This window comes from Nannospalax galili, unplaced genomic scaffold (genome assembly GCF_000622305.1).
Source record: "Nannospalax galili isolate Female #2095 unplaced genomic scaffold, S.galili_v1.0 scaffold158, whole genome shotgun sequence".
NCBI lineage: Eukaryota > Metazoa > Chordata > Mammalia > Rodentia > Spalacidae > Nannospalax > Nannospalax galili.
The window spans coordinates 983257-1006680 of record NW_008345290.1 but is presented as its reverse complement, the minus strand read 5'-3'; the positions used below and the strand labels follow the sequence as shown (position 1 = coordinate 1006680).

General features: G+C 37.5%; 1 protein-coding gene across 3 annotated transcripts in view; it reads right to left on the bottom strand.

Moving 5' to 3' along the window:
• Window positions 1-16491: 16491 nt before the first annotated feature.
• Window positions 16492-23424, bottom strand: part of Sp4 (Sp4 transcription factor) — a 78240-nt gene continuing 71307 nt past the window's right edge. For 2 of the 3 annotated variants that reach the window (XM_008841452.3, XM_029567553.1), the window contains exon 6: window positions 16492-19939. In XM_008841452.3, the coding sequence (XP_008839674.1) occupies window positions 19692-19939 (248 nt within the window). In that variant the 3' untranslated portion in view covers window positions 16492-19691. The remainder of the gene's footprint in view (window positions 19940-23424) is intronic. The other variant, XM_008841453.3, reaches the window with a different exon arrangement.

Sequence of the window (23424 nt, the reverse complement as noted above, 5' to 3'; positions counted from 1 at the left end):
CCTGGGGATTGCCAGATGCAGATGGCTTGACCACTACGTCCTGTTTTTCTGATAAGCTAGTTTCTCAATGCTTGACCTCTTGTCAGGCATTCCTATCAGGTGGCCTCATGGCACCTAGGTTTTTCACTGTGTTCCTGAACAAGGATTGAACAGAGACATACAGTTGCAACAGAAGCACAGACAGTTTACTAAGAAAAGCTATACTTCCAGGAGAATGAAGCAGTGGGCCAGTCTAGAGACCCAGCGACAGTGCACAGGCCTCACACACTGAACAGCAGAACTCTGTGACTCAAGACGGAATTCAGCAAACCAGGTTAGTCTGCTTTCATATTCAATATCCACATCTTATTTTTTTTTCTCCTCCTCCTCCTCCTCCTCTTCCTCCTCCTTTTTGATACTATTTCCTTTTCTATTTTCCTGTCCCAAAGAGCAGAGGCTGATCAGATTGGCAATATCTCTCTATGTCACCCTCTGGAGAGCAGGGTATGACAGACATCATTTGGCTATATTTCATTACCACTCCCTTTTCAGTCACCTTCAGTCAAGACTGCCTCACAAACTTCACCTCCACCATTCCCTCTTCTACATTACATTTCTTTCCTGCACTTTCTCTCTGTCAACTCAATAATAATCACTACTCTTACTGAGTTTTTTCGTTTGTATATTTTGGTTTTGTATTGTACTGTTGACTTTTTTCTCTTATTTCACTTTTTAATTTTCTTTTTCTTTCTGCTCATATCCAAAGTAATTAATAAATTATTGCACAAACTGCTGTCAATGATCTTTTACTTCTTAAGATGATTGGCATTTAAGAGGGGATTGATTTTTTAATTTGTCTAGTACTGTACTTTCCTTGTGGGCTTTTGATTTGACAATGATTCTTTTTTTAGATGACGTTCTAATAGTTCAGGAGCACTGGATATTGTGCCTGGAAAGCAGGTCCAGCTAAGGAAAAGCAGTAGAAGCCTACAAATCAGGCCCTCTCGTCTTTCCTTCTTTCTCACTCTCTCTTTCTTCTCTTCTTTCTTTCTTTCTTTCTTTCTTTCTTTCTTTCTTTCTTTCTTTCTTTCTTTCTTTCTTTCTTTCTTTCTTTCTTTCATTTCTTTCTCTCTGTATCCCCAGCTGGCTTGGAACTTCCTTTGTGCACCAGGATGGCCTTGATCTCACAGAGATCTACCTGCCTTTGCTTCCTAAGAGCTGGGATTAAAGAGCTATGTCTGGCACAGCAGCCCTCTTGAACAGTACACTCTTTCTGAAAGAATAAAAATGATTTTAAATTAATATCTAAAATAAAATAAGTTCAATGGCTTAACTCCAGATGCAGAAGTCCCAATACAAAAACATAAGTAACATGAAAAACAAACATTTCTGATCCCATAGTAATGGCCTCCAGTGAGAGTGAATTATTATATGGAATTGCAAAGAACTCAAAGAATGGTCGTAAGAAGGTCAGAAACTGAAGAAAAAATGAACTTCCAAATGAATGACAAGAGAACAGAAAAGAAGCAGCTGAATATAATAAGGAAGTTGATATAAAATGTGAAAGAACAATTCAATAAAGAGGAATATTGAGGAGAAACTAAATTGAAATACTTGAGATGAAAAACATAAGTTAAATAAAAATCACTATGGAAAACCTCACCAATAAACTGAATCAAGGAGAAGACAGAATATCAAAACGTGAAGAAGAGGTGGGAGAATTGAAATGCTCCAACAAGGATAGCAATGAATTAATAAGACAAGACAGCCCAGACTTGCAAGATATTTGAGACACTTTAAAAAGATGAAATCTAAAACTTATTGACATAAGAGAATTTCATTCCAAAGGCATAGAAAACATTTTTGAGAAAATTATAGTAGGAAATTTCCCAAAGTTAAAGAAATGCCAATCCAGGGACAGGAGGCATTCAGAACATCAAACTAGCATGACCAGAAAAGAACCTCCCCTCATTATATTATAATTAAACTACTAAATATACAGAACAAAGACAGTATATTGAAAGTAGCAAGAGGGAAGCATCAAGTCACCTATAAAGGCAGGTCCATAAAAATACCACCAGAATTCTCAACAGAAATTTATATCAAGTTCTGAAATATAACTTCAAACCTAGACTACTATACCAAGCAAAACTATCTATCATAATTGAAGGAGAAAGACAAGCTTTCTAAGATAAAATCAGGCTAAGTAAATTCATGATGGTTAAGCAAACGCTATAGAAGATATTTGAAAGAATTCTTCAGAGTGAAGAGAAAGACAAGAACATCCACGAGGCCACAGGAAAGAATAAACTACACTTTAGTAATAGTTAAGCAAGAGTGGAAGAGGAAAACATCTACCACTACAATAACAAGATGACAAGAATCAACACAGTCTTCCCTAACAACTCTGGATAGTAATGGTCTCAATCCACCCCCAAAAAAGAGCAGTAGACCAGCTTAGTTTTAATGAAGATGCCAAGAATGTACATTGGAGAAAGGTCAGTCAGCATCTTCAACAAATGGTGCTGGGAAAACTGGATATCTGCATGTAGAAAAATGAAACTAGATCCTTATCTCTTACTGTACTGGTTAATTTTCTGCTGCTGTGATACAAAACTATGACCAAAGCAACTTATAGAAGGAAGGTTTTATGTGGACTTACAGTTCCAAAGGGATGAGTCCATCATGGCAGGGAGGCGTGGGAGAAGGCCGGCATGGCAGCTGGAGCAGGAAGCTGAGTGCTCACATCTTTAACTGCAAACACAAAGTAAAGAGAATGCAAACTGAAGTGGGGCGAGGCTATGAACTTGCAGAGCCTGTCCCCAGTGACTCATTTTCTCCAGTAAGTCTATGTCTCCTAAAGATTCCATGAACTTCTAAACAGCACCACCAACTGGGGACAAAGTGTTCAAATACTTGAGTCTGTAGGGGACATTTCTTATTCAAACTATCACACTCGCCCTACACAAACATAAACCCCAAATTGCTCAAGGACATCAATGTAAGACCTGAAACTCTGAAACTGCTACAGGAAAAAGTAGGGAGCACATTTCAAGATATAGGCACAGATAAGGACCTTCTGACAGGACTCTTGATTCTTCAGGAAGTAAGACCAACAACTAACAAAACTTCATGAAATTAAACAGCTTCTGTCAGCAAAGGAAAAATGTCCTCAAGAGAAGAGAGAGCATACAGAAGGGAGGAAATCTGATCACAGTATATATCATAGAGGATAATTATGCAGATTATGCAAAGAACTCAAAAAAATTAAAGAACAAGAAAATAAACAACCCAGTTTTAAACAACAGCAACAACAACAAAAACAAGCTAGAGAATTGAATTGAATAGAGCATTCTCAAAGGAAGAAACAAAAACGCAAAAATACTTTTACAAGTGCTCAACAACCTTAGCTATCAGGGAAATGCAAAACTGCCTTGAGATCAGTCAGAAATGTAATCAAAAACTTCCAATGACTTTGGGATTCTATTTCACCCGTGTCAGAGGCTAGAAAGGGTGTGGGGAAAGAAAAACATTATTCGCTATTGAGAGAGTGTAACCTGGTACAGCCACTATGGAAATCACTACAGCTATTTCTCATAAAACTAAAACAGATTTGCCATATGACCCAGCTTTATCACTCCTGGGCATATGTACCTGAAGTACTCTGTCCCACTGCAAAGATACTTACTCATCCATGTTCACTGCTGCTGCAGTCACAGTAGGAGGGAAATGGAATCAGTCTAGATGTCCATCAGCTGATGAATGGATAACGAAATTGTGGTGCATATGCACAGTGACATTTTACTCATCAGTAAAAAGTAAAATAAAATTTGCAGGAAAATAGAACTGGAAAATTATATATATATATGTATACACAGATGTGTGTATATATATTGATTTGGTAAAACATATTTCTGTTTATTATGTGTTTGCTCTTCAAGGAGGTCAGAAAAGTTCAAGAAAAGACTTATTTGGGGGATGAAGGTGGTAATCAGAAAATGAACAAGACTTTAATTTTATATCCATTTTTGGACATTTGGCAGTTAAACTTACTTAACATGGTAATACAAAATAAAATATAAGAACTTGACAATGGAGTATTTTCCATTTTTGTTTGAAGGTAATCTTTGCCATTGCAATAGTATACAAAACATTTATGAAAATCCTAAGGGTTGAACTTTCATCTTAAGTTTAACATTCATATAGTTCTGAGATTCTTTCATGATTCATTTCCAAAACTTCAGAAAAAATATTTTTTCAATGCTAGGTCATGAGTACAAGTCACAGAATTTTATTTAGAAAGTATAAACCATAAAATTGAGTGGAAACTCATGTTCCCTATGTGTTATTCAAATTTAACAGTTTCTATAAAGTGAACTTTCATCTTAAGTTTAACATTCATATAGTTCTGAGATTCTTTCATGATTCATTTCCAAAACTTCAGAAAAAATATTTTTTCAATGCTAGGTCATGAGTACAAGTCACAGAATTTTATTTAGAAAGTATAAACCATAAAATTGAGTGGAAACTCATGTTCCCTATGTGTTATTCAAATTTAACAGTTTCTATAAAGAAGTGTCTTAGCTATCCTTAGGGTTTTTAAAATTATTTTTTTAAAAAATATTTTTATTTACCTTTAAAAAAATATTTCCTTTATTGCTTTTTTTTTGTGTGTGTGTATGAGTTCATTGCCTGTATATATGTAAGTGCATCCATATCATGCAGTGCCCTTGGAGGTCAGAAGAGGATGTCAGATCCCCTGGAACTGAAGTTACAGACAGTTGTTAGCCTCCGTGTGGGTGCTGGGATTCAAACCCAGGTCTTCTGCAAGAGCAGCCAGTGCTCTTAATTGTGAGCCATCTCTCCAGCCCCTTCAATTCTTTTTCTGGTAAATTTTTTTATTGACTTTTTGTGTATTTCATATAGAACATCTTAATCATTGTTGTATCCCCTGCCCCATTGGCTCCCTCCCATAGACACCCCCCTACCCCACTGAATTTCATGCATTCTGTCTTGTGTTAAGGTCTATTGAGTCAAGTACTCAGTGAAAATTCAACCACCGAGGTCTCGTCAGCCTATCTGGAGTCCCTCCCTTTAAGAAGATGAGCTCTTCCTCACTCAGCAGTAATCAGCTGCCAGTAGTTCTTTGACTATGATTGGGGCCTGCTGCCCATTTCCACAGTTCTATGTTGGGTTTTTGTTTGCTTGAGTTTGCATGGGTCTTGTGCATGCTGACACCATTGTTGTGGGTTCATATGAGCAAGGTCCCAGGAGCCTGTAAGACTCTACCGCCTCTCTCTTACAATCTTTCTGCCCCCTCTTCAGCAATGGTCCCTGAGCCCTGGGTGGGTGAAATTTAATATAGGAGTCCTGTACAAGGACCCACACTCTGCAGACCCTTACTCTCTATGCTGTGGCCATTTGTGTCCTTTTGTGTTCATGGCCCTCTGTTGCTTGAGGGAGCTTCACTGATGAGAGCAGAGAGATGCATTAGTGTTCTCTCTACATTTTGTTCCACTATGTTCTGTGAGCCTTTGGTGTTAGAGGTTCCATTATAGATGTGTCACTTAGGGTTGGGAAATTCACAGTCTCTGTGTGTGACCAGCTGTAGAATGCTGTAATAGTCTCTGTCTGTTGCAAAAGAAGTTTCTTTGATGAGTGGTGACTGGCATACTTGCTGTAAATATAAGGATCCATATTTAGCATACAGTAAGAAATTAAATTTGTCTAAGGATGTGATAGTTTTGGGAAGAGAGAGAAAAGAGGTAAATAATGCTTAGCTTATATAAAAAAACAGAGGGAAAAGTATTAGTTCAAAAACCTACTGAAAAATTGCACATACAACATCTCTACATGAGTCCATATGTACAGCTGGAGGCTATATAACAAGGAACAGTGCCAGACAGGAGAAACTTCCCTTTAAGTTACTGGCCAGGATAGTTCAAGAGACTCCCCAAATTACGCAGCCTATTGCCATAGCCCTTGATTGCCTCCCAGAACTTGAAGGTAAGACCCTATTCCTGAAGACAGGACATACTTTGGACACAGGATTTGGAACAGTGGAGCTGGAACTGACCTGGACGTCACCATCCCTGAAGACTAGCTCTCATAGCTTTAAAGAACACTATGCAAGATACTAAGGGAGAACATCAGTCACGGGTCCAACCCCAGCTTTAAGGCCTAATAACCTTAACTGACACAGCAAAATATACCTTGGATATAATCAACAGCTACCTAATTGGACTTAAAGCCCACTCAATGGGAGGAAATTTATTGTGGTACTGTAAACCTAGCCAAATACACATGACTGGAGAGGTCATAGATTCATAGATCTTAGAGAAAATCCCAAGGCTGTAACATCCCTGGAAAATACGATATTAGGTGAACTAACCCAAGGTCAGAAAAAGAAATGCCGCATATTCTCTCTCATACGAGGGCCCTAGTTTGTAATTTTTAAATATTTGTATTTATGTGGGTATAAGTATGTACAGAGGCCAGGAAACTGGTAAGGAGCCTGTGAGTGGAGAAAAGAGTCCTTAAAGTAGAGAGGAAGGGAAGGTATAGAATACATGTGATTTGAAAGTAGAAGGGAGCTCCTAGGGGTGGGGGTGGGGAGGAGGGACATAGGGAGAGCAGAGGCTGATGAGAAGTCAACCAAAACTAAGTATGTATGAAAAGACCTATGGGTACCTGCTGCTTTGTAACCTAATTTTTTAAAAGGTTGAAAAAAGGAATACCCTCCAAGGAAGGAAATGGACCACAGCACAGTTCAAACACCTGCTGCATAAAGGATGGTACTCGGAGGTCACACAGGGCAAGGTCTGGAGTTAAAGCACCTGCTGCATAGAGGACAGTACTTTGAGGTTACACAGGACAAGGTCTGGGCTCACCCGCATAACATGGATTTCCTTGCACATGTTCTATGTAGTTCCATGCATGTGTCACTTGTCTCATTAGCATCTTAACTCTCCACCCAGGCGTGTGTATTTTTATACAGAGGCCAGCTTCAGATATTCTGAAGTGTCGGTGGGCACCAGTGACTTTGCAACTTTGCTCTCTGCTAATTCCTTTCATATGCTAATGTTGAAAGGTTTTGTGCCTGGTCTTCAGATCTTGCTCTTTGCCCCCCACCCCCCGCCACCACGCCTGCCTCATAGACACTATGGCCCTGTGATTTGTTTTTCTTTCTGACTGCAGCATCTAGCACAGATCCTCTAGCAACACAATTGTTCAAATATTTGCTAAATTGGCTGGGTACAGTGGCACATGCCTTTAGTCCCAGCACTTGGGAGGCAGAGGCAGGAGGATCCCTCTGAGTTTGGGACCAGGTTGGTCTACATAGCAAGTTCCAGGCCAACTAGAGATGCACAATAAGCCCCTTCTCAAGAAAAACAAACAAAATTTCCTAAGCTGAAAGGAGTTCTGCAGAGACTGAAGAGAGGCAAGAAAGGAGATTAATTAAATGACAGAGGTCAGAGCAGAAAAGCAGCTTTACCTCAGGAACACTAGTTCCTGGGAAGGAATGAGATTAAGTAATTCATTAAAAGAATATGAAAGGGTAAAATTATAAGGTGTTTAAGTATAATTATTTCTGAATTATCTCCTCAGTAGTATTAAACATCATTATTTCTATTTCTGTCAGTTATACTTTGCCTTGAGATCAGAAATGAGAAAGCCCAGGGAAGGGACCACAAGTCAGGTGCTGAAGAGATTAAAGCAGAATTTGCTGTGTCCCAGCACAAGGGCAGTGGACAATCATTGAGTCTTACATTTGCAAGAACTCAACAGTTTACAAAAGCCTATTCTATATGGTCTCTTGTTTAGGAAAGCAGGATTAAAGGCGAGCACCAGTAGAGTTTGGTCTAGCAAATCTTTTCATTTTCTTTGCCTATGTAGCCATTGTTTCCTTTTCGGTTCACTCTGGCTATGCACATGGCAAGTTTTCTTCATGAATCAGTAAGCATTGTTTGCTTTTCTCCTTAAATATTTATATTTCCAATGTGTTGGTGCTAAACTGTTCCAGGATGTAGGATATCATATAGTACTTGGATATTTTCAATCCTCCAAGGATGAATATGCTCTCTTTAGTGCCCCAAATTCCACCAGCATGGAATCCCTGGGCAATCATAAGCAATTTCTTTACTGTACACAGGCACTCTCCTCTGTGACACTCACCTGCAGGGTTCCTAGCGCTGGGAAATATGAGTCCTTTCAATTCTCACCAACAGATCTTGTCACCAACACCCAAACTTTTCACTGTCCATGGAAAGTGGAGAATGCCAAGCCAGTCACCTCTGTAAGCACTAGGCTTGTCTTGAAAAGGACAAGATGAAGGACTTGAGAAAGGCAGTGGATGAGAGGAGAAAGAAATGAACCCAACTTGAGATATAGTTCAATACGATCCTACGATGTGTAGTGCCCTGCACATTTTAGCATCTTTCAAATTTGCATCGTCCATGTGTGGTCTGCCAGGAGGCAAGTCTGTTGTAACTCTCACCTCATAGCTTTCACATTTGCTGTAGAACCTGCAGAATGGATATGGCCAGTGATCGAAAATCCTTGGAGATTCCTGGGGAGCATCTTGTAAACAAATGCTGCAGTGTCAATGCTTAGTGGCTCAACTGATGATACTGACTCAAAATTGATGACTTGTAGTAGATTATCTATTGTGGTATACCAAATTACCCCCCAAATGCAGCAGCTTTGAACAACACCTGACAGCTCACATTGTGCTGATCAGGAATCTGTGAGGGTTTTTATTAGGTGTCCCAGGTCAGGGTCTTTGCAGGCTGAGGTTGAAGTCATCCTACTAGTGGACTGGGCTGTTCAGTCCACCCTAGTCTCACTTAGGAAGCTGCTGTCCAGAGGTCAGCCCCTTTCCCCCTTTGATAGGGTTGTGTCATGGTATCTGGCCTCCCCTGAAGAACAAATCCAGGAGAACTAAGAGAGAAGCTATGGTGACTATATGACCAGGTCTCGACACTTAATGACTTGCTGTACTCACTGTCCACTGTACTCTATGCATTAGAAGCAAGTCATTAAGTGTAGTCCACACTCCATGGAGAATAAGTCTCCATCTACTGAAGGGGAAAATGTGAGAGAAAATAACCACCCAAGAGCAAGCATGGAGGCACACACCTGTTGTAACTAAAATTCCTTCTGTGAGGTGCGAACGTTTAGCTTTGGTCCCTATGACAAACCTAGGTATAATTTTGCTAAACAGCAGTCTGGGTATCCAGTGAGTCTATTGGGCTTACATACAGAGCAGTGGGTGAGTTTACTTACAGGAGTGTGGGTGCTTGTCCTTCGCCCCAAGGCCTCAACTGAAAAGTCTCCATCTAGGCATGGATTGGACTTCCCACAGCCATTGAAAGTGGTGAGAAACCCTCCCTAGGCTTTCTCCCCTCATATACCCTTAGTCCCTCCCCCTCATGCAACTAGGACCTGATTTGTTGGGAGGCATGGCTGACTCTCCCTCCCCTCCTTTCTTGCAGAGGTCAACAGTCGACAAGTTTGTGATCCTAGGCAAGTGGGTGCAAGTAAGCTTGGGAAGAAGGTATCCATCTGCCCATAGCTTGCCAGTTGGAGGACAGTCTATGCAACACCTAATCCCAACACTGGAAACAGGAGGATCAGGAGTTTACGGTCAGCCATCGCTATGAATCAAGTTCGAGGTCACTCTGGTCTACACAAGACCCTTAAAAGAAGGATGGAAAGGAGGGAGAAAAAAGAGGGAGGGAAAAGAAAACTACCACTCAAGCCTGGTGTGGTGGCATGTGTCTGTAATCCAAGTACTTGGGAGGAAGGTAGAGGCAAGGAGGATCAGGAGTTCCTCAGCTATATATCCAATAATTCAAGGTCACTCAGGGTTACATGGAGACCATATCTCAAAAACAAATCAAAATAAACAACAAAACCATCACAGGTAAAAACACAAATGGAAATTTAGTCACTAATATGAAGAAAAATTTCACTTATTTAAATTTTTTGAGAATTTCATACATGAGTACTGAATTTATATCATTTCCACCCCTCCCTCTCCTCCCAGCTCCCTCTCCAATTCATGACCTCTTCTTTAATTATTGTTATAAATACATTATGTGTATGGATATATACATATACACACTGACAACCTACTGAGTCCATTTAGTGCTGTTCATATGTACATGTGTTTAGGGCTGACCACTTGGGATTAGATAATCAAACAGGAGGCTCATCCCTGGAGAAAACAGATTCTCCCTCCCTCAACAGCCATTGATTGCCTATAGCCCTTCATCTAGGGGTGAAAACCTTGTGAAATTTCCCCATCCACATTGGCATGTCAACTGCTGTTGATTATGCAGGTCTTGGTTAGGCAACCACATATTTGTTGGAATTTCAAAAGTGCAGCTTCCCTGTGGTGTCTAAAAGACAATAACTAGCAACAGGTGAGTCCTGGTCCTTTGGCTCTTGCAATCTTCCTGCCCACCTCTTCCGTGTTCGCTGAGCCTTAGGTGTGGAGTGCATTAGGTGTGTAGATGTTTCAGTTGAGCTGAGCACCCCATGGTCCCTTATTCTTTGCAATTTGACTAGCTGTGGATTTTTGTAATAATCTGCATCTGTGACAAAAAGCAGCTTCTTTGATAAGGGGTGAGAGCTACACTTACCTGTGGGTATAAGGATCATCATCACAATCATTTAATTTTTAATGTATGAAAGTAATGCACAAAAACACATTTAACTATCTAACAGCTCTTAAGTTTAACAGAAAACTTTTAGGTAGTGTTAAAGCATCATGTTGCAGTATAAATGGCATGGGTTTTCAGTGGTATATAAAATTATTGATGTCTTACATTCAAAAGTTAGCAGGCTTTTAAAAATCATTGCAATGAAAATTTTGCAAGAAATCAATTTGGTGATTCATTAATGTTGCATTAACCCATTTCTCTGATTTGCCTTTTAAAATTGTTCAAGGCACCGTAATCTGATTCTCTTATAGGGGAAGTTTTGAGTTGGCCCTATCTTGAAGTAAAATGACTTCCACTTGTATTTTCTCTTGGTTTTTACATTTCAGCAAAATACTATGTGAAAGTATGGACTTTGACATTAATTATTTTAGCAGTTAATTGGAAGTTTTGCGGTCTGGGTTTCCCCCTTTACCTAGTGAAAGTATAGGCACAGGTGGAACATAAACCCATTTGCCCAAGGGTCTGCATTCCTTTGGGATCACACTGGTAATTAAAATATTGAGATAATTCTATGCACCAGGAGGCAATAGACATTAGTTCCCAACCCTGCCCCTACTTGAAACCATGACCTTTCTGGGATCCAGCAAAGAAGGAAATGCGGAAGAGCAGTCACTCTGGCAACCTTCCTGTTACTACATCCAATATCCCCTTCAACAGATGGATGGATACTGCACTTTGTCTCTTAAATATCTTGATTGTTTCCCTTGCTTTTGAGTTGCTGTAATAAATACCATAAATTAGGCAGCTTGTCAACAACAGAAATCTCTCTCAGTTCTGAGGGCTCGGAAGTCCAAGGTGAAGGCTCCTTCAGATCTGGTGTCTGGTGAGGGCTCATTCTCTGGTTGGTAGATGGCACTTCTCTATGTGCACTCATATGGCAAAAAGGTGGAGCTAGCTCTCAAGAGCCCCCAGTACACCACCTCTAAAAGCTCCACTCTTAATAAAATCACCTTGAAGACTGAGTTCTAACATTAATTTTGGAGTGACAGAAATATTCAGACCATACCTATGGAAAACAGAACCTATAGCTTTCATATTCTTTTTTTTAAAAAATTATTTTATTATTTTTATGTGTATGGGCGTATTGCCTCCATGTGTGTACATGCACCTGTGTCAAATGCTCACAGAGATAAGAAGGTTGCCTCAGATCCCCTGGAACTGGAGTTTTGGACAGTTGTTAGCAGCCATGTGGGTGCTGGGAATTGAACCTGGGTCCTCTGCAAGAGAAACCAGTGCTCTTAACTGCTTAAGCCATCTCTCCAGCCCTGCTTTTGTAGTCTTTTAAGTGGAATAAATTGAACTTGGAATGGGGTAACTTAGTTTGATATCTAAGCTGCATAAAGTTTGATTTTGCTGACTCTTGAGAACAGCAATCATTCACCTCTTGGGTAAGTCAAGTGAAAGACAAACGATGGCCTCTGGATTGCTGAAATACATGTGTTACTGTAGTCCAATATATCACAGCTCTCCAGCTGAAGAGACAGTTATTTGGTGTTTTCTAAAACCTCATTTCGGGATTATTCTGAATGCTAGAATTAAATGGCATTTCATATTTTGCTGGAACATATTTAATTCATAAATAATAAAAAATCTTAGAAACAATGCATGAGCAAAAGAGAAGTACCTTAGCTGGATCCATTCTCTGGTGGTCTTCATTTACCTCTTTCCTCCTAATATTAATGCTTTAGAGAATTGCCAAGACCATAGATTCAAATTAGCATGTTTAATCAAATAAATATTTGTCACTTTTATAAGATCACACTTTTCCTAAAAATACAGAAAAAGATTTTCATCCTCGAAATGATCAGTTCCAAGAAATTTGCTAGGTTTGCTTTTTTCATTTCTTCTTAAGTTAAAGTTTTTGTTCACAATTGGATACAAGAGGAAAATACTTCCAGCTACTAATTAGTGGACATACTTACACGGATTTTCAGTACAAATTAGTATCCACAATATTGTGGAAAACAAAGCCAAATAAGAAACAATAATAGAACAACTTGGGTTCTTTAAATAATATATGATCATCAAAATGGGACTTAATTTTCAAACAATGTTATTTTTCTGTCCATGTAATTAAAGAGGAAGCAATGCTAATACAAAACCACAGTAATTCATAAACCTAATTCTTACAAACCATCATTAGAAATAGAACACACCAGCAAACACACAAAGAATAAGCTAATGTAAAGAAGGCTGTGAAGACATCAAATGGTTGTTAAAGGTGTAACCATTTACACTGTTATTGGATTGAATGAGAATCTTTTTTTTTAAGTTAGCATCTTTGCCTTTACAGTATTTTCCTCAATAGTGGTTTTCAAACTTGTCAGGTGACCAGATACTTAGAAATCACAATGCCCTTTACGTAGCACCGTGAATTACTCATGCATTTAATTCCAGCATAAAATTATACAAGCTAGAACAATTTTACCAGCAGAAAATATAACTTTATTATAGCTTCCACATCACAAAAATACTACTATAAATAAGATATGTATTAGACCTCATTTCATGGCAGGGTAATAAATAACACAATTTAAACCAAGCCAACCACCTAGAAAGATATGATTCAAAGATGAACTGTTGCTTGAGACAAATGTGCAAGTTTTAATTTCTTCCTGCCTCCTGCACTTTGCTAATTTGATCTCAGCTCCCAGATGAGTTTTCTGTCTTTTAAACCTGGCCATCTCAGCTTGGCCGGCTGTAGCCTGAGCTTTGGCTCCTCCCTGGAGAAGTGGTCTCAATGTGCTTCGCGATCTTCACAGTCTGTTCTGTTCTTACAGGCACGAGGGTCCGGGTGCTTCAGAGACTGCTATCATAAAATTTTGAGGTAAAATACCCCAAACTGGTTTGCAGATTGAGAAAAACATGGTTGAAATGAGGGAATACCCACTGAAATGTCCTTTCTTTTCATGCAATTTTGAGTTAACGTTTCAAGGTATTGCTGCTCTTTTTCTAAGCATTTCACCATCTGTCTTGGGAACTCTTCATTGCTCCCTGCTGGGTCTGAATGTTTGTGCCACCCCAAATTCCTATGTTGAAATCTAATTACCACTGTGATAGAAGAAAGGGTATCTCCATAATCGTAAAAGCAGTGTCCTCAGAATGGCACTGACCTTGGAAAAGGGCCCCCCGAAAGCTACGTTGTCCCTTTCTACCACGTGAAGCTTGTCCAGGGAACACATGAACCAGGAACTCACCAGACACTGAACCCTGACCTTAGACATTTCTACTGTTTATAAGCTACCCAGTTCATGCTATTTTGGCATTACAGCCTGGAGAAAATAAGATAACCCCTTTAAGTCAACTTATAATTAACAGATGAGGTCAACTACTGGGACTGTTGCTACTTATCAGGTGTTTGCTGTACTTATCAATGGTATGTGGTATCAATAACAATTTTGCAAGTGAGGAAGAGATGCAGAATCATTTATCCAGCCTTTTGCACATAATGAGTGGACCAGGGGCCAGTCAGAACACCTGGGACTCCCAGTTGATGCTCTTTTTCCAAATGCTTTGCTATCACCATGGAGTCAGACCGCATTACAAACAGGTCTTTGTGCTCCTTCCTTTTCCTTCTCTCCCTTCTTTGTATCCTTCTACTCTTTCCACTTGAGATAACTAAATTATTTTGTTGCCACCTGCTACAAAGAGCAGCACCCAGGGCTGCACTAACCACAAACCCTAGAAGACTGGAAATACTCGATTTAGTGATGGCGCACGCCTTTAATCCCAGCACTCGGGAGGCAGAGGCAGGTGGATCTCTGTGAGTTCAAGGAAAAAAACATGAAAAAAAAAAAAAAAAAAAAAAAAAAAAAAAAACCAAAAAAAAAAAAAAAAAAAAAAAAAAAAAAAAAAAAAACCTGCTACACAATTGCAAATTGATTGTGAGTATATTATGTGGGCATTACTACATGGAAAGTAATCCCGATTTGTTAAGTTGATTGCGAAATAAAGAGTTCCACATTTCTTGCTGGCATCTTAAGTCTTGCCTATAATTAAGCACTCAAACTTCTAAATAGAAACAAGTTTGTACCTAACAATTTTTCCATGACTTCAAAGTCATCTTCAAAAATGGCAACTAACCAGACATTACAGGAGAGTGGCTGTATCCACTGTTTGAGCCTTCCTAATTACAGCAAATAGGTTCATGTAGTAACTACGAGAGTGAATTTCAAAAATTCATTCTTGTTCATGTGGCTGCAAATCCTAGTTCAAAAACCAGAGCACTGCTGTATTAAAGAAAGAAATTTTCGGGCTTTGAGTTTCATTATCTCCTTTTATGCAGTGCTACCCTGATGTTAAAAATGTAAATCTTTCAGGTAATTGAAATACATATCTTGGGGGGGGGGACGAAAGGTAGAAATTTAATCAGTGCATACTGGTAAGGGAACAGATGAAGAGGCCCAGTGACCCCGAGTTCATCTCTGAGGGACTGACATGAATTTTAGGTTTAAATAAAGGAGGATCTAGGGCAGGAATAAGAACTATGCATAATTAAGAAGTAGGGTCAAGACGACACCTTTACTTTTGACAGAAAATCTTTTGATAAATTTATTTCTTATTTGGCAAAGTAGCATAAATTTAACTGTTTCTTGGTTCAGCCATGGTTAGGACATAATGCGTGTACATATGTTATAGCCATTGGGGCTTTTAGGGCTTTGCTGTACAAGCTATGTATCCATGCATCACACAACCCTACTTACTACAGATGTACAGACCGCCTGAATCTCATGGCAGTTTCTCTTTCCACTTAGCATTCTGCTATACTGCTATATCTGAAGGCCTAGAAATAACATTCACTGAAGTTGTACCACTATGTATTCATTATGTAAGTCAGGTTCTTCAGGAATGTGCCCGTCTCTGTCAGAAGGGAAAGACAGCTCTGGCTTATTATTGCCTAAAAATATTTAAGTAAAAAGTGTCTCTAAATCAAAATTTATTTCCATAAATGTCTACAGCAATGTTCACAATTTAACATGCAATTTAAATTGGTATTCTTTGTTGGTATGTTCAGAGAAATGTTGACTGGCTCTTAATACCAGGATTAAGAAGGGTTGCTAAAAAAAAAAATGATTAGAAAAAAATAATTCTTCAAAGCATAAAAATTTGCTCCTTAATAACTAGCTGTGAAAAACATTACCATTGAAATCTACTTGACAGCTTTCTATGCATGCTCAGATGCCACAGAAAGTAAAAAGTAACTGACTGTGACTAGTAATAATCAGATATATAGAGATTAGAAATGCATGTGCAAACATCTTAATGTCAATTGCATTAAAAATGAATGTTTCTGTATGAAACTGTGTATTTATTTATTTTTTGTCTTTTTGAGACAGGGTCTCCCTGCAGCCCCAGCTGTCCTGGACCTATGTAGACCAGGCTGGCCTTGAACTCACAGAGATACACCTGCCTCTGCCTTCTGAGTGCTGGGATTAAAAGTGTGCGCCACCACAGCCGGCTGAAACTGTGTATTTTAATAATGAAATAGAAACCTTTTTTTTAAAGTTAAAACCTCATTTAATTTTATGTCTTATAGGGTGTATACTGAGTACAATATTGTATAAATAATAATTCAACTGTAAACCTAAAAATTTACAGCCAATTTTGAAAGAGATGTATCTTAGCTCTGGAAATCGTTATTGACTATATGTCAATGCTGTTGTAATGAAATGCTTCTTCTCAGTATGTGGTTATTAAATAAATAATTTTTTTTAGAAAAAGGGTTGCTAATATGTTTTCTAGTGAGAGGCATTCAACTTTTCAGTGTTCATCGTGGTGAGAAGGCTGATAGTTTAAACAATTTATTGCTGCTTTATAGTATACATAAATGAAACATGTTAAACCCAAGGGGATTTTTAATAGGTTACTTGCAATTGTTATTGCAGGCAACAACTTGTACATGATTTTATTTCCAAATCCACAAAAAACAAATTTCATACAAATCATCACTGTAAAAATGTCAATTACAGCCCCAGAGGCTTTGCTGGCAGAGTAATTGTCTAAATTCTAGGATATGGGAAACAAGTATTTTTCTGGATTCATCTTTTTTTCCCCCATTTTCTTTTTTACAAAAAATTTACAAGTGAAATGTTACTACGAAACTTTTTATAAGGAATTTTTGCAAAACATTTACATTTTACCATCAACTATTTCTGTTTTAAAATCATTATGTAGATTTAATACCCTATGCTGCACATCAATTTATGTGGGATGACAACTTAGTGACATGCATAAAAAAAAACATCACAAGGCATTAAAATGGAGACTTAAATACAAATATTGTTGCAATAAAACAGTTATAAAATTGAAAAATAGGACCTAAACACCATGCTTATCTAAGTTTGACAAATTAACTTTTTCTCCTAGATTACACATTTTATTACTGCTCTCATGAGTGTGATAAATAATGACTTAACATCAAGTTCCAATGTTATCAGCAACACATACACAAACCTAACCAAAGAAAGTATACTGTGAGAAGAAACTATTCTAACACTGGAGTTCTACCATGATAAATATATAGCTTTGCACTGATAATTACAACAAAGAAAAGTTTCATAACGGTGGCAAAGGGAATGAGCAGTGAATTGCCATTAAACAAGACTCTACTGCACATCTGTGCCCTATTACAGCTATATCCCACTGAGTCAAATAAAGGACACTGAAATTTACGATTGTTAGAAGACAGAAAAGTGGACTCAGAATGGTATGCAGAACAGACTGTCAAAATATTTCTAATTTCAGGGATGAAATGTGCCTGCTAACACATTATTTTATGCACTACAAACTTATCCAGATTCAATTTGCTAAATTGCTAATAGGCCTCATTGATGATTAAAAATAACTTCTACTTCTGATGAGCATACATAGGTTTGCATTGAACCTGGCTCGTGGAATAATGATGCAGAGTGCTCATACTTGGTGTCAACAGAAAGCATCGCTTGGAGGAAACATGATTACAACATTAAGAAAGTTTCTTTGCATAAAAAAATTTATAGCACTGATTGTGTAGCATGATAGATAAAATATATATTTGATGTTTCAGCTTCTATATAATAAAATTAAAATTAACACTACCAAATGCTCCTCTGTACCAAACAAAACAAACTGATTCTGATGTTTTAAAGCCAGATACATCAGTTGTTCAGAGTACATTAAATAAAATATACAAAACAATTTACAAAATCCAACTAAAATTTAAAGACTTTGTTACAAGTCTACAAAAGCTTTAAGAAACTTGAAATTTATAACCACAGTGTAAAAATTTTTTTTCCTTTAATCTCAAAGCTTTTTTATACAAACTGAAAGCACAAAAGGCCTTCAGTTTTATATAACGCTACAAAGGGCTGGCCTAAAGTGTACATAGTGTAAACAGTGATCATTACAGTATCTCTCCATCAAAAATACAAGAAACATCACGATTTTGGAAGAGAATTCGCATGAGTAGTACTTTTCCTGAAACAATAAAGAATGCACAAGAAAACATATTCAAACAGTCCCCAAACCAATGGTATTAATAAATCAAGTAGGTAAAAACTTTAGTTTCCAAATGGTCAATTTCAATAGTTATGACTCTGTGTAAAGACTTTTGAAAAACGTGAAGTGTCTTACTAATCTTTAATCTATTAGAATAACCCAATTATTTTTCATATGAAACGTTTGGCCACCTTTCCTAATAAGACATTCTCTCTAAGATTCTTGCATAAACAATGAAATATATTTTCAGTCACTATTTGACTCAAACATATTCTGGTTTTCCAAAAATAATTTTTGCTTCATAATATCATATCTATTATATATTTGCTAGGCCGTCTAGATTTTTAGGGAAAATTCTGTTATCAATACAACATAAAGACATCACTGTGATATAAATTCCTAATTAACCTTCTAACACAGTACTAGAAATAAAATGGGATTGGCCAATTTTTAGTAAAGGAAAACAAAATTATGATGTACTGAAAATACTTTTCTGATGGCCTTGAAAAAGTATAATAATTCTTTCTTTGGCTACCAAGTCAAAACATAAAGAATTCTGCACATTGTCAACATAACTCATATTTACAGAATATGAACTCACACAGATCTGGAATCTATGCAAATATTTCCAATATAAACATTTAAAATGAAATTTTGTAGTTCAACATAGGGTTAGGAACACAGTTATCCTAACTTTAAAACATCTTGTGTTAACTTCATTTTATTTTTCTGAAGCTATCATGAGTTCTGTTCTATCAATTTTGTTTCCCCGCATTTTCCTAAGGTTTCAAATCTAAAATTTAACCTAAGATTTAGCTCTAAGTTCCTCCTAAGTCTCCAAAGTGGAGACAGTAATTGAGTTTCACTGATTGTCTGCATACACACTACTATAATGTAGTGGTAATAAAGATCTGAGGTACATCTCAGATTACTGTTTGGGAACTTACCTAATTTAACTTTTGAAGAATTTTTAGTATTTAGAAAAGACGGCCAAAACCATTTTGAAGTGATTTTTCCAAATATCAAGCTAAGGAAATACATTATTATCTGCATTATCAGCTAACTATCTGTTTTCTGTGCTATAGAGAAAAAGAAATACATGTAAGTTATTACTGACTGAATTTATAACAAAGTATTTCCAAACAAAGTAAGCCCAGTGAAGGTCCAGCCTGCAAACTTGTGAGGTCTCTCTTTAAACATGTTAACACATGATGATGTTAAAGGAGGGGGAGATTCTCTTTAAAGGTTGTGTGATATATTTCCAAATAACTACAACTAAGAGCATGGAGGAAATACTTTTCTGTTTCCAGTATATTTGTTTTCTTTTCCTATTTTTTTTTTTAAATATTCAACACTTCATGTGTTGAACCAAGACCCTGGAATACTTAAAGAAGCCAAGAATGAAACATGATTTCCTACTCTGTAATCCACTTGACCAGCCCATTTCCAGATTTTCAAAGATGTGTAAACGTAAGTGCAGCACTAGAGGTCTCTGTTATAAGTAACTTTTCAGAATTCTTCCATGTTTGTTGAAACATTGGGTGTTGCTGGATTCGAATCTTGAGAAATGGCTGCAACTGTGACAATTCGTGGGGAGCCAAGCACCTCTGTGACAGATGAGTCCAGTTCTCCCGAGGTAACAATGGCAAGAGCTGTCCCACCTCCTTTCTTATTCTGGTGTGTTTTGACATGCTTGGAAAGATGATCACTCCGCATAAACCTTTTAGAACATTCTGGACATTCAAATCTCTTCTCTCCTGTAAACATAAAAGTAAATGAAGTTATATACACTTTAATTAAATCAACTATTATTTTTGACTATTTCTCTTCTGGGCATATCACACTTTTTCTAAGGTATGATTTTTTTTTTTTTCTTAGTTCAGGCGGTACACAGCAATTTTTCCCCGTTTTTTTGCTGCTAGGGACCAAACTTAGGGTCTTTATTCATGCTAGGTACACCCTCTACCATTAACTATCAACTACTAACCCTTTCTGTTTTAAAGAAATGCTGTCAAGCAAACAATGCAAAAAAAGCAACCCATGTGGCTGACACTAAACAACTTGAGTTTTCAAAGTTCTGGTTTTGCCACGAACTGGAAATAAAAGCTGGGACAAGTCAAATAGCCACCCTAAACCTCAATTTCTCCGTCCACAAAGTAAGAGGATTCCTATAAATGAGTACTTGAAAATCTCTGGCAACTTGAACAAAATAATGTTCAAGGCTCTGCCTGCACTACTTTAAAACTGGTAGTTGGGTCTCACTTCTAACTGTGAAAGGTATGATGTATCTTAGAAACTACTTTAAGAATTTAATAGTATACTGAGTTTTTTATAAGGCAAAAATGGGAGTCAGGAATATAGTACATCTCAAATCAAATACAGCTTTAAGCTTTCACAGAATAGTGCGATTTTGATCCTTAAATACGTTTCTCCAAAAATATAAGATAGTTCTAACTGGAACTACATATATACTTTGGAGTAAAAATTAAATACTAACTAAAAAGAGAAAAAAGTCCTTTTATCTTTAGGTATAATGGATACAGCACATGAAAACTTGGTTAACTGTTACCTGATGTTTACAAAGGGTAACTTATCAGCTTAGTCTTTCCTCCCACAATTGTTATGATAGTGAAATGCTGTTTTCCTAGTATGACAACAGAACTTAGATAATATACAAATTCAAGTGGCTGATCTTTTTTTTCTTGCCCTGCTTCTGACTTATGAAGAGAAAATCTGTAAGTTCAAGTTTGTCCACATCAGATCTCCCTTTAATTATGCTTGCATTTACAATATAAATTTTTTTCGCCATCATGTTGAAAATTTAAAGGCTAAATAAATGCATTGGAAAAAATTCTCAGAAGCATTCAAAATAAAAGCAAGCAAATTTCTGAAAAAATGGAACTTTAAAAATTATGAATGTTGAAACTTAGCAATTGTGAAAAATTAAATACAATCGATAATCTTGAAGTTCCTAGATCTTCAATTTTCCCATTTTATTTATTTGTCTTTTTGAAACAGGGTCTCCCTGTAGGCCCTGCTGGTCTGAACTCACTATGTAGACCAGGCTGGCCTTGAACTCAGAGATCCACTTGCTTCTGCCTCCTGAGTGCTGGGATTAAAGGCATGCACCACCATGCCCAGCTTCAATTTTCCCATTTTATTTTAAAAGAAAATTTCTCAGTTTATATATATTTTCAAGCTGAAGAAATCCTGAAGATCTTGTTTAATGTTTTCATTTTACAGATAGGTAAACTGAGGCTCAGAAATTAAGTTGACTGGAAGTCCCACTGTTTATTCATGTAACAAAGTAAGACTTAAGACACCTAATTTATAGTCTGGGCTTCATGCTATATCACCACAGTGCAACTGCAGACTGCCATGATTTTATAACAACCAAAGGTCTGATTTATCACAGACCAAGTAGTGATGGCCTAAGGCATGGGGTCCTTCTCTAAGTCCACAGCTGGAGATCGATTTTTACACAGAGGCTGTCTAACAAATATTTATTAATTATAATGTTCATAAACTTGATCATTTTCTAGAAAATATGTGTAAAACAATCTATGCTAGGCACTGGTGGCAGGAAAAACTGAGAATCTCTGACTTTAAGGAACTTCCAATCTCTTTGCAGTATTTGTGGGCAAGTAGATCTAGCACGCCAATTAAAAAATACACAAATTCAGCCAGGCGTGGTGGCGCATGCCTTTGATAACAGCACTTGGGAGGCAGAGGGAGGTGAATCTCTGTGAGTTCAAGGCCAGCCTGGTCTACATAGTGAGTACCATGCCAGCTGGGGCTACAGAGAGACCCTGTCTCAAAAAGACCAAAACAACAACAAAATAACCACAAATTCTAGCCTGCAGCTACTTGGTGATAAACAAATAAGTCCAAAACAAAGGTGACAAGTTTAGTGTGGACTTTTTAGCCTGTCTACAGGAAAGTGTGGGTATCAAATTACTTCAAGAAACAAGGCAGCTGGCTAGACTCTCAAATATTCAGATTATATTGTACAATTACACTTTCACTAGAGAAATGACTCATTCATTTCATTATCCTCTTCCAGAGAGAAGCTCTTTCTGTTGTTTCAAATAATTACCTTCAGCATGTATGATCAGTGTTGCTTCAAGGATACAAAAAAATGCTTACATTAACTATAGATGATATAATTTTATAGTCAAATTATTTAAAGTATTTCAATATATGTTTCTCCACAATTCATGATTACTTTTTCTAATTAAAGCTAATTATCCAATCTGTTGATACTGGCTACTCTGGTAGGCAGAATGACCCTACAAAGATGTGCATGGCCAGATCCCTGGATGCTGTAACTGATACAGAGTTAACAGGGGCTTTGCAGCTTTAAACAGGTTATAGAACTTAATAGAGGGAAACTATTCTGAATTGTCTTAGGTGGGTCCAATTTAATCATATGGGCTGTTCAAGAAAACCTTCTGTAGTGTGAGAGGGCCCTAACCAGAGCTGCTAGAAGGCGTAACACGGCAAATATGAGAAGAAATATGGGCAATGCTGGAGAGCAAACACTTGCTCACAAATGACAACCAGCAAGAAAGCAGGAACCCAACTCAACAGCAAGGAGCTGACATTTTGAACGAGTTTGGAAGCAGATTCCTTCCCAGAGCCTTAGGAAGTTGGTGTAGCCCTGCTGCACTCTGATTCAAGGTCTTTGAGAACCTAAGCAGGCCCTGGGATTTGTGACCTAATGAAACTATAAAATAAGAATACTATTTTAAGCTGCTAAATTTGTGTTGTTCTTTTCAATTCAGTTTTATGATAGTTTTGTAAAAATAGAATCTTGCCAAATGTTTACTGTATCATTTATTTGAAATTTTCTTCTTTCATCATTACTATGGTGAATCACATCGCTTGGTGGATTTTCAAATGTTCGGACTTTGAAGGCTGGAATCAATCTTAGTTCTACTGCATTATCTTCTGCACAAGTTGCTGGGTTTTGGTTGCTAATATGATCAACACGATACTGATCTGTAGCATTTTTTTCTCTAGAGATGTCTTTGTTTGGATTTATTATGACAATATGGGCCTCCTGCAATGAGTTGGGAAGTGTTCACTCATTAATTAGACAGTATATATAGCATTATTTCTTCCTTATATGGTATAATTTGACAATGAAGTCATCTGGACCCAGGGATTTCTTTCTTCAAAGTTTTATTGGCAATTTCAGTTTCTTTAACAGACACAGGACTACTCTCATTATCTAGTTTTT